At 52.7% G+C, this 11,805-nt stretch overlaps 1 protein-coding gene across 1 annotated transcript in view; it reads left to right on the top strand.

Annotated features, from left to right (window-relative positions):
* Positions 1–3,414: 3,414 nt before the first annotated feature.
* The window catches only part of LOC311194802 (cell surface hyaluronidase CEMIP2-like), a gene marked incomplete at its 5' end in the record, with an annotated part of 55,787 nt that continues 47,396 nt past the window's right edge, over positions 3,415–11,805 (top strand). Inside the window, 5 exons of the mRNA XM_084268015.1 lie at positions 3,415–3,439; positions 3,525–3,680; positions 5,891–6,391; positions 10,948–11,088; positions 11,244–11,805. Of these exons, the coding sequence (XP_084124141.1) occupies positions 3,415–3,439; positions 3,525–3,680; positions 5,891–6,391; positions 10,948–11,088; positions 11,244–11,805 (1,385 nt within the window). The remainder of the gene's footprint in view (positions 3,440–3,524; positions 3,681–5,890; positions 6,392–10,947; positions 11,089–11,243) is intronic.

Here is an 11,805-nt window from a genome sequence, read left to right as displayed (position 1 = left end):
ATAACAGATATTTCCTTCTGTAAAGCATTCCTGTAGACTTTTTAAAAGTACTGTACATATTTGAATTTACATTGTGCATAGATTCTTAATTGGTAGTTTTAATTTAAGTCTAGTTACAATAAACTGCAAAATTCTGGTTTGTATATGATTGAATACATTTTGTTAAAATATGTTTTTATCCCTATATTATTTTGCTATTAAAGTTTTATAAAGTTTCCAGGACAAAAAAAATTTACACATTTATGTTTTGATGAATTTATGTAACTAAATTTTCATTGAGCTGATCTTTTTAGTTTAGAAGTAATTTGATTCTTTGACACTGGAATCGCACAGATTATGCATCAGAAATGCAAGACACTTAAAAATTGTTACACTACTAGCATAGGTCTAATTTTTCCAAATTTAAAGGCCTTAAATGTACTGTAAGCCTCAGATTGTTGTATAAATTGATCGCGATTGATTGCAGTTTGTGTCCTGTTGCTGGAATGCAACACAGTGATTGTAATGGAATAAAGGATGCATGGATTAGAGCTTGCTGAATTTTTGAATCTTATTTGGTCCATAATTTTTATCCACAAGGGAAGTGTGAAGTACAGATTACTTGATAGAGTAACTTGAATTTCCTTATTTTATTCCTTCCTTTCGAGGAAACCTCTCCTAAAGTAAAAAGCCACATTTCCATGGAGCTTGGTACGTAAATCAAAGGTAACAGATTGCTGCTAAGTGGTGTTCAGCTGGTTTCAAGTAATGAAAAATTATGATTCATTGCCTAGAAGAAATGTTTGAACATAGCTGTCATGAGTTCTGCTAACAGGCCTGCAGTTAATTTTCAGCACTGCACGTGTCTGTTGGCCCCTATTACTGTAAAAGGGGAAAAGCTGGTATTTTCCCTTGCAGTGGGGGGAAATGAGGACACCCATCCTGCTCTGTGGCGTCTGGGACTTTAGAGTCTGGATGTGTGTTGTCTGGGCCTGAGCAGCAGAGCTCCCGGCTCCTCTCTTGGTGACCCTTGCAGCCAAAGTTGGCAGGTTTTGCCTAGTTGTCACCTCAAGTTTGCAGCTGCTTCCCTCCTGTGTTTTAAATAAATAATCCAATACATGTCTCATTGTATTTTGCACCTTCTTAAATCTGCAGTGGATTTTCTTCCATATCTCTGTGTGTGGTTCCTGAGACTCTAGCCCTGTGGAAACAAAGCTGATGGCTGTGGTACAGGTATTCAAGATCACATCTGAAAGCATAAGCCTGTCCGTGTGGTGACTTGGAGTTTTTCCTTCATTAGGCAATGTTTTTTCTGCTACCCACACTGAACTTGGTGTTGCTCTGGAAACTTCAGCCTACACTGTTTCTCCTTGTGACCCCCTTTGTAGCTACCCTTCAACAAACTTGCTGGTACTTGAAACCTTTTCCCTACAAAATGGGGTGTGTGGGGGGGGTTAAATTGAATTTTTTAGAAAAATATTTAAGTCCTGTCATTTTGTTATTTGTCTTTGCATTTGCTTTGCTTTTTGTCGGTATTCCTCTGATTGAAAACCCCACATCTGAATTCAACATGGTCCTGTACGTCCCACTGTCTCTGTGCATGCAGCCCGAGGTCCCGATATTCTATTCTGCCTGGTGACAAATTTCTTCTACTGACAAGACCATGGATTTTTAGTTCCCTATTTGCTTAAAGAAAAAGGTTAGAACAGAATTTTTAAATGATGTGAAAGGGGATGATGTGACATTATAAGAGAAACTTGGGCTAAGGCTAGAAAAATAGTCCATTCCAGCAAACTGCTGACGTTCTCTCATCTCAGTGCATAATGTGGGCCTTTACAAGAACTTGTTGTGCATATTTTAGAGCTACGAAGGTGTCACTGTAAAAATGGCTGGCTGTGCCTGGATAAATTATGCAACGGGTCTTCCAAGGGTGTAAATGATCACTAGCATCCTTTCTTCTTTTCTTGATGTGGTTGTTCTCTCCCTTTCTCCTGTGTGACTTACTGTCTTTGTTCATGCAGTACAGCCATATGTGAAGTGCAGCTGTTTTTCAGGAAGGTAAGATGTGGCCCATCTGTGTTGCTGTCAGTGGTTGCCTAATGTTTGGTTTCTGAAGAAGCCAGAGGAAAATACTTGTTACAACTTTAAAGACAGCATTTTCCAAGGAGTTTGATAGGTGTTCTTTTTAAATTTATGCAACCGTGTTCTAATTTAACTTGTATTCACGTGGAGACCTGTTACCCCGTGTTACCTCTGCTGTTTTTCTTCCTTGTTTTTCCATGGCATTCCTGGAACTCATAGCAGGTGCACCGGGCACTGGCCCTTCAGCTTTTTAAATGCCCAAGCCTATATTTATAGTTAGCATTGTACACATCTATTGTAAGCTCTGCATTGTACTGTTTTTTCTAAATGGTGCTAAATATTTGGTGTAGCTAACCAATACACTCTCTTCCTCCAGTCATTCGTTCAGCAGTAAACTTTGTGCTCATTTGGGAAATGTTTTCTTCCTTGGGTCTGTTCTCATGAATGTAAATTAATGATCTCATTTAAGTCCATTTCGCTTATTTCTCTCTACTTTTCTTTGTGTAATTCACCAGCCAGTTTAGCTCTGAAATTCCTTGTGTTGCAAATGCAGTTGTTCTATACTTCCAGCACTGGTTAAGGGTTGGGTGGCACTTGATGGCACGTACTCTGCTATTGGCAAAGATGTCAAGCTTAAGAAACTACCTGCTTAGTATTTATTGCTTTCAAAGTCCAGCGGTAATTCTTGGATTGGAACAGGATGAATTTCAAAGTGGGAGCTTGTATTTCAACTCTGGTCTCATAACTTTATTACAGCAGTAGGAAGGACAAGCAGGTCCTTGTGACAGGAGAGCGAGCGCTGCTCCTTGGGCAGTTTGTCTCTTGCAACCTCTGGTTTTGCAGCTGGGTTCCTGCCATAACCAAGCTAATCTTGCAGAAAGTGTTCGAGCAATACGCCTGCTGCCTTAGAAGAAAAAAAACCAACCCAAACTTCACGACACCCCTGTCTTACAATACACTGTGTTAATTGTAAATTGCTTTGTGGTTCCTGTAACCACGTTCTGGTTTTCCTTACGCTGGGGTAGGCTGTGAGCAGCGGGTACCAGCGGCTGTGGGCTGCGCCCTCCCTGTGCTTGTAGCCTTACCTGGAGCTGCCCAGCACGGGGGGCTGCTCTGCTCGCCTTTCTCTACGTGGGACGTGGCTGAAGTTTGTCCTGTCGGCGGAGACCAGACCGTCTCTGCTCCGCCTGTGCCACGGCAGCTCCCGACAGAACCGGCCCTTGTGTCCAGGTCGGGGGAAGATCCCTCCCGCCGCAGCCCGGGCAGCGTCCCAGCGCCCTGGGCCCCGCGCCGAGGGGGAGCCGGGCCCGCAGCGGGGCTGCCGGGCCGGCAGCCGGGGGAGCGCCGCCAGCGATGCCGCTCCGCAGGGCGCAGCCAGGTAAGGGCCCCTCGCCGCGGGCGGGGAGAGCCGGGGCGGCGGTGGGTGGCTCCGCGGGGGCCCAGCCTCTGTGTCTGTCTTGCAGGTTTCCCTCCCGAGCGGGGCCGGTCGCGGGACGCCCCCGGACCCCCAAGGAGCGCTGCCCGCCGGCGCCCCGCCGCCGCCCGGCTGCTGCCGCCGCTGCTCCCGCTGCTGCTCTTGGTGGGCGCCCGGCCCGGGGCGCGGGCGACGAGCGCCGACAGTCAGCAGCGACACGGTGACCCGCGAGCGCCCGGCGGTGGGGTGGGCAGCGCTGGCGCGGAAGAGGGGAGGGGAAGGCAAGGCGGTGCCGGGCCGAGCCCGTCTCGGCAGCCCCGGCCGCCGGCATCGATAGCGCAGCCTGGGCTGACCCGCTCGGGCCAGGTTGGGGGCTCGGGCTGTAGCTGTCCCGGGAGAGGAGGAGGAGGAGTGTGGCTGCTAGGGCCAGCCCCCACGGGTGTCCGGAGGGAAAACAGAAGGGAAACACGCCTCTGGCTTCCAGTTTGAGTTCAACACGGCAGCCGGCACGATCTGTGGCTTTGGAGGTTACTGTGTGCCACGGTCCTTAATTTATGCCCTCCCTTGGTTCCTCAGCCCTCCTTTGGTGTCAGGCCTGCCTTTGAAGGCAGGACATTGATCCAAAGTTTTGTTTATTCTAAATAACGTTTTACGCAGCGGTTTACTCTAGAAAGCTTGCAGACCTACTTAAAGATTTAACACTGCTTACGTTTCAAGTCGCTCCGCTGCAGCGGTGCCATTAGGTGCACTTAGGGATGCTTTGGGTCTGCCCCAAAGCCCTTTCCCTTCAGCTCAGACCGGCGCCAGTCAGATGGCAGTGGTGTGTGTTGTCCTCCTCTGCACCGACCATCTGCCCCCCCAGCACATCTGTGCAGGGGCAGGGCACAATATGGACCCCGTATTACTGGGGTCCTGGAGCTGGGTCCTTCTTCCTCTCTCCTTGCTCCTCCTGGGGATCTTGCCCGAGTGGCTCCCTGTCAGCCCATCAGTAAACTAGCAGAAGAGCTCATCGATCTCAGGGGTCTTATGAATAGGGTTCTTGCAAAGGCTATTGATTGCTCTGAATGAAAGACGCAGTAAAGATGCAAAATGCTGCTTTCATTATGACATATTCCCGAGTTATCTGCTTTCGTCTAGCCCTAGCAGTCGTATTTTGCAGTTTCAAAGTAATGCAGGGACGTATTTCAATGATGTATTGCAGCCATAAATGCACGTTTGGATATGTAAAATTCCAACATAATGGTCAAATACTTAACTAATGCAATTACAATATGCAAGCAATTCACTGGACTGTTAAGGCACGGCTGCTTGAAGCTGGCAACCTTAAAATCAAATTAACACCCCCTCCCCAGCCCCAAACCCTGAAGCTTCATAAGCATGCTGGACTGGGATCCACCTCTAGGAGATAGAAGAATGTTCTTCAAAACCTTGTTCCCTCCTAAGAAACAAAGGGGAGGGCTGCAGGCACATTCCAGGGCTCCCAGGACATGACCTCCAGCCTTTAGCCATATGCTGCCATGTTAAAACATCAACTATTTCAAACACTTTGGGCAAGATGCTATTAAGGGCTCCTTGGCCCTTTTAATTATTAGAGCTTTCTCAGGTGTTTGCAGCCCTACTTATTACAAAGTCCCAACCTGTTTATGTTGCATTTAATTGTTTTATTGATCAGTTCTCAGGGTGTAAATGGATCCTCCAGGCTCAGCCTGGGTGAAGGAGAGCTGGGTAGGTGCACTGCCTCAGAAGCAATTTTCAGATCCGGAGTCCAGAGTCTTCCTTCTTGATCGCAGGATGAAGCGACTGTGGCCTTTGATCAGTAGTCTGAGACTGGAGAAACCACCTAGAAAACCAAACTTAACCTTTCATTTAAATCCAACCTATTACAGGGGCTGGGCCGGACCCTGGGGCTGGACAGACCCAAAACACAAACCGCCCAGTGGACATGAAAAGCTTCCTTTCCTAGTCATGTATAAAAGAAGACTTTTAGTGAAGTTTCCTTTCTTAGTCAGGTATAAAAAAAAAAAGACTTTTAGTACTTTAATAGGATCTTTTCTTAATTTTTTTTCCTAGAAAATGTGGTATTATTTTTTGTGATAAGTGGTTTTATTTAGGAATCTGTCCTCTGGCACACAGTTTTCCTGAGCACTACAGAAAACATTAGTTTAAATTAAAAATTCCAAATAATGATGGTTACTTTGCAGGACCTAAACCCCCTGTCTATTGCAATTCTCTTGATTTTGGTGTCTCGAAGCATTCTGTAAGTTTGTCAAAGTACTGTAGTGATCTACAGTGTATTCCAGGGCTGCCTCAGAACATTGATAAATGTAGGTATATACATCTTAAAGAAACAAACCCACTGGGATTCTTCATTTCACTGTTTCTGCTTAAGTTTTATTGTATTTGCAATTATTTCAGAACATAGCCTGAATCCCAACAGTTCCTTGGGGGATATGGATTATGGAGGACTGTTGCACAGTAAGAAAACCCTTCCTGGGACCATGGGCTTTTACAAACCCTCTGGCCTGCTCAGGAGCAGCTCTGCCCTGAGTCACCAGGGAAGGAGAAGTTTGCTAAGTCAGAACCTGGGCCAGAAGCCAGAAGAAAAGCAGTTGTCCTGTGACATGCTCCTTAAACTTTCCAGATATATTTTAAAGGATGCCTTTGGACCTAGCTCAGCCTGGAATCTCTTTCGATTTTATAACTGTGATCGAGAAGTCAACCAGCCAAAAATTCATATCAGTCCTCTCAAGGTGGCCCAGCAGAAGGTGAAGCCGTTTTTGCTACACAGGGTGCTCCAGCTCCTCAGGAATATGGGGACGTTGTCTGAAGCTCAGCAATCCAAGGCCTTCTCTCTGCTCAAGAAGCAAATGCTTAAACCTAGGAGAACACCATTAAAGCCCCACGTGGAACAAAGTGGTAGGTATATAAGGAGGAGATGCGGTTTTGGTATCTCAAATGCTTAGTACTGGCTGAGTGGAGTTGTGGGGCCAGGCTCCGTGCAACCTGGGTGAGGGGTGCTGGCGGGGTGTGGATATCACTGGGTGCAATCTGGTACATGGTGGCCCAGTGTAATACCTGGGTTATCGCTTGGCGTTTGGGCTAAGGCCAGCCCTAAATAGGAGGCCTGTGGTGAGGTGGGTAGGATGCAGTCACTGTCTGCAGAAGGTGATGGCTGGTACAGCGTGCAGAGGGCTGTTGCCACAGGTGGGCTGTTATAAGGAGTCAGTCTGTGGGAGTTCATACAGGCACTAAAAGCCGCGTCGCGGTAACGCGGTGCCCAGCTCGGTGGGGCTGCCAGGCCCACGGTGGCGCCTGGGTACAGCTCTAACGCGAGCATCAGTGGTGTGTGCCCACCGCTCCCCAGACCCTCGGCCGTGCCAGCACCTCCAGCTCCTACCAGAAGCTGGTGTGCTCCCCTCCCCTGCCCCGAGCTGGGGAAATACAGCTCTGCCTTGCTGGCAACGTGAAACGAGTTTGAAACCCGGGGAATCACAGGATCCGCGCCTGGGAAGCGGGGCAGGAGTAATAATAATTTTTATTTTTAAAACTCCGGTTAATTACTGTAATGTAGGAGCCCATGGCCCACGCTCCCTGCTTCCAGGGTGCGCGGGCTGGTTTGCCCAGGAGGGGCCGGGCAGCGGCTGTGCAAGGGCGACGCCGCCCGGCCGCCCGCGGCGCCGCAGGCACCGGGATCGGGCAGGCACCGGGGCAGGGGCAGGCAGCGGAGCCAGGACAGGCACGGGCACCGGGACAGGCAGGGGCAGGCACCGAAACGGGGACCAAGACCGGGGCAGGCACCGGGACAGACACGGAGCCGGGGACTGGGGCAGGCAACGTGCCGGGGCGCTCCCCGCCGGTCGCTGCCCGCTGCCCCCCTGCGGGATGCGGCGGATCGGTGCCCACAGGGGTGTGTGTGTGCGGGGGCGGACACAGAGGTTGCGGACGGCCTGGCCTGAGCTGGCCCCGGCCGTGCTGCGGGCATCTCGGGTCCCGCGCAGCCGGATTATCCGGTGAAGCCTCCAGTTCCCCGCTTCGCGGGGATGGGGTGTTGCTCAGGGGATGCTGACTCGGCTTCTCCTTCCTGTCTCTAAGCAGTCAGGAGGAAACAGGATACCGCCCGGCGGGAGGGTGCCCGGGAACCCTCCTGTCCTCTGCGTTCCTGTGCGAATGTGTGTGTCTAGGGAGAGGCATTTGTGCTCTGGGAGACAATTCCCCGCTGACTCATCTCGAGTAGCGTTGCTTTCTTAGGCTCATAGAATCCTTCTGGTTGGAAAAGACCTCGGAGGTCATAGTTTTCTACTGTTGCCTTAAAATAAAACCTCACCAGTCACCAATACTGTTACTGGATGTTGCGATCAGTCATTGCGATGCAGCAAGACACGAGGGGGTCGAGGTTGCCTCATACCTGGTGGCCTATGACAGAAAATGACCCGCTTTTGTTTGTTAGAAAGGTAAACTTTAGTTTATAACTAATGATAACACTCGAAGGAGGGTTTGGTTGGGGTTTTTTTTTGGCAGGAAGAGTTACACCAGCCATACGTTTGAGGCAATGAGTGTTAGTCAGGACTTCTTACCTGCAGGTGCGAGGATGTTTGGGAATGTTCTTGGTCTGAGGATGCGCCCCGTAACCAAGGGCTGCAGTGTGAGCTTCAAACCAACGCTGTCACGAAACAGAAATAACATTTGGAAGAGCAAAAGGAAAAGGGTTTGGCTCCCAAACACCAAACTAGAGATAGCATTAGGCACTTCTGTGTTTGCCTTAAAATCAGGTGGGAATCTTTAGGAAAATGGGGTGATATGTTCAGTTTCATTTACTCTGAAATTTTCCTTCTTAGACCAGAGAGAACTTAATACAAGGGGAAATGCACAAAGTTTAACACTAATGAAAGCCTTTGTTATGTTTATTTTCACTACTACTACGTCAGATTAATTATTGCTGCCTTTTATTTAGATTGTGACTCCATAAAATCTCCTGAACAGAGTAAATATTTAATTAAAAAAAGGTATGAGCTTTCTAGGACCCTGGCAGAAGGCCTCTTTTCCTCAAATCTTGCACTTCTAAAACTACTGAATTCAAAGACTTTAGTGTGTTTTAAGACAAGATATTCCTATTTGTCTTGTCTTGCCTGAAACTTCCACTGGTAGATAAATCTTTCTTGAAAATACTTGAGCCCAGCCTCATATACCTCTGATAACAGCCCTGCTTTCCCATGGCCTGCGTGCATGTATGTCATATTCAGATAAGAAGGAGGCACAACGCTGACTAATGCCGCTTTTTTGGAAGGAAAATGACAAAAGCGCTTTGAGACAGGAATAGAAGTGCCAGCACTAAATGATAGATGAACAGCCGGTAGCAAAGGTGGCAGCTCTAATGTTTCCTCGTATTTATGGAGTACTGAAACAAGGGAGCGTTATCTGGATTTGTTTCTCTGGTCTGGATGTTTATCTTCGGATTCAGTAATACTCTGGGTCCCAGGACAGGGTGTAAGTGAGCGGAAGGGTTTTGTTTAGCACAAGTGAGTGTTGCTCCCACTCCAGAGCTGCTGTCTGGAGCTGGGGTATGGCCATGGCCCTCAACCACCCCCCTGCTTCCAGTCTGTTCCCATATTTTGTCTGACAGCACTTGCGCCTTATTAACATGACTATAGGCTCTTTGTGCCCTCTGTCAGAAGAAATCCTGCACCAGAATAAATTTCAGAGGTGACAGATTGGAGCAGTTTGACCAGATGATGGCACACAAATGTCCCTGAGATCTGCAGCACCTGTGGCTTTGCACCTCTCTGGCTTTGGCCGGGGGCAGGAGCAGTGGTTGGCACTGTTGCCTGCCCACTTCTGGCTCGTCCTCTCTAGATGTCGTGCACTGGAGTGGAGAGGAGGAGGGATTGTGTGTAGACTTGAGGAGGGAGAAGGCAGTGGCCACAGTGGTTACTTGTCTGTATGTGTCTCCAGAAAGCTCAGTTATGCTGTATTTTAGAGCCTATAAAAATGTGATGTTCTGGTTCATAGAAAACAAACCGGTGTTTGATGGTCCTTCTGTAGGCAGTGCCATGCCCACTGAGACTGGAGTCCAGGCAGGAACCTGCCAAAGCAAGGAACACAGTCCCAGGCTGTGGGTGTTAAAGAATATGGATTTCTTTGAGGCTTCTGTCAGAGCACCTTCTGAGGCTTTTCCTCTCTTTCACCACAGGCTCTGGCTACAGGTTGGTTTTGTCAGGGGATGTGAAGAGGCAGACACCTCTGGGCTCACCTGCTCTTAGGGGAACTTTTGCAGTCGCTGGGTAGGATTTGCCAGGCACAGGACAGCACGGGGCAAAACATCCCCTGGAAGGTGCTGCAGGGGCCCAAGAAGGGTCAAGGAGACCAGACTGGGGTCTGGGGGTGGCATGCCTCAGCCCCCTGCCCTTCTTGGGGAGGCAGCTGGCCCCAAAGCCTCACGCTTTTCATGGAGCTTTTGAGCCCAGCTGGGTGCTCCGCGGGGCTGCACATACCCCCCGGGGACCCTCCCCGGGCTGAGACTCGCCCGGGGTCCCCTGAGCCCGATAGAGTCCGTCGGGGACCCCGCAGCCCCCAGCGGCTTGGAGTCGGGGAAGACCTTTGCGCGCTGGCAGCGGCGCTACCCCGGCCCCGAGCATCAGGGCGCCGGTCGCAGATATACGTCCAGGCTGGAGGGATCGTCCCCGGCGGGGAGGAGCCAGCAGCTCCGGGGCTGTAAACAGTGCGGGCACCGCCAGCGGTTGGGAGATGGATATAAATAGGGAGGCGGAGGGGAGGCAGCCGGAGCGGAGGAGCGGGAGCTGCCTGCGCCTGCCTGCCCCTTCCTCTGCCGCCGGGGTGCCCAGCAGCCCGGGTCGGGAGCTCCCGAGAGGCGACGTACAAAGTTTGCGGCTCGGCGCTGCCGGGGATAGGTAAGCGGTCTTTGCAGCCGAAGTTTGAAACGCGCCGGTGCTTCTCGTCGATCTGCCGCTGGGGTTTTCTCCGCGCCGGTTCCCCGTTCGTACCGCTGCCGTGGTTGTCTTGCTGTGTCCGGGGTTGTGTGGAGCCGGGGAACAGGGCTGCGAGGAGGGAGTGTTTCTGTTTGCGGTCTCGCTAGCTTAAGCGGAGGGAAAATGTACTGCAAAAGAGCATCCAATGCAAAATGTGCCTTTGCGGCGGCTCCGTGCAAAGCCGCGGCGAAGCAGCCGGCTCAGCACACGTGTTGCGGGCGGGGGTTGCCCCGCGGCTCCGCGGCACCAGGTAGCGGCTGCGGCGGCGCCCGAGACGCGCCGACCGCGGGGAGCCCCGAGGAGTCTCGGCTCCTCCCGGACTTCGCGCCGGACCCGGACCCGGTCCCGGTCCCGGTCCCGGTCCCGCCATAGGACGCGTCGGGGAGCAGCGAGCGGCGGCAGCGCATCAGGTCGGTACCGCGCCCCTTCGCGCCCTTCCGCGTCCCTCCGTGCCCCGCCGCCGCTGCCGCCGCCTCCCGTCTCTTGCAGGGTCCTGCCCGGAGGCCGACCCGCACCTCGCCCCTTGGCGACCCGGCTCCGACACCCGCCGCGCCGCCGTTGTGGGCCGGGGGGCGGCCCTACGCCTCGAGAGCTCCGCCGCTTTCCACTCCCTCGTCATCCGCGACGGAGGTAAGCGGGGCGGCCCGCTCCCTCGGGGCCGCCGGTCGCTCCCGGAGCCCGGGCACTGCGGGGAGCCGGCCCGCCTGCGCCTTCCGGCGGGTGGCACCTCCCGCTTCCCCCGAGGTACGCGGCCCTAACCCAGTTCCTCTCCGCTCGCCCTTCAGGGAGGCTGGTGTTCGCCGATCGCCCCCACGGGCCGCCCATCACCCTGCGGGCTCGCTACATCCTCATCCACGACGGCGGGGAGCTGCGCATTGGCTCGGAGCGCTGCCCCTACCGCTCGCGGGCCATCATCTCGCTGTACGGGCGAGCCGACGAAGGGGCGGCCGTGGAGGGCTTCGGGCAGAAGTTCGTGGGCGTGGGTCGCGGCGGCGTCCTGGAGCTGCACGGCCGCCGGCCCCGCTCCTGGACCCTCCTGGACAAAACCCTGCACCCTGGCGGGCTGCGCCACGGCCCCTACTCCTCCGAAAGGCAGTGGGGCAGCCGCGGGCTCAACCTCCGCATCCTGGACGCCGGCACGGCGCGGGTGCTGGCGGCGGGGCGCTTCGACACCCACCTGCATCCCGGCGAGTGCCAGCGGCTGCGCGCCTTCCTGGCCCTCCAGCACCCCGGCAGCGTGGTGGCGGCCGCCGTGGGCGACTCAGCCGCCCGCAGCCTCACGCTGGAGACGCGGCTGCTGCTGCGTGACCGCCTGGGCAGCAAGTACATCGCCCGTCTGGGCTACAG

The sequence above is a fragment of the Gallinula chloropus genome (genome assembly GCF_964237585.1).
Source record: "Gallinula chloropus genome assembly, chromosome: 9".
NCBI lineage: Eukaryota > Metazoa > Chordata > Aves > Gruiformes > Rallidae > Gallinula > Gallinula chloropus.
Note: the sequence above shows the minus strand (reverse complement) of the source record. Positions and strands in the feature narration are given on the sequence as shown.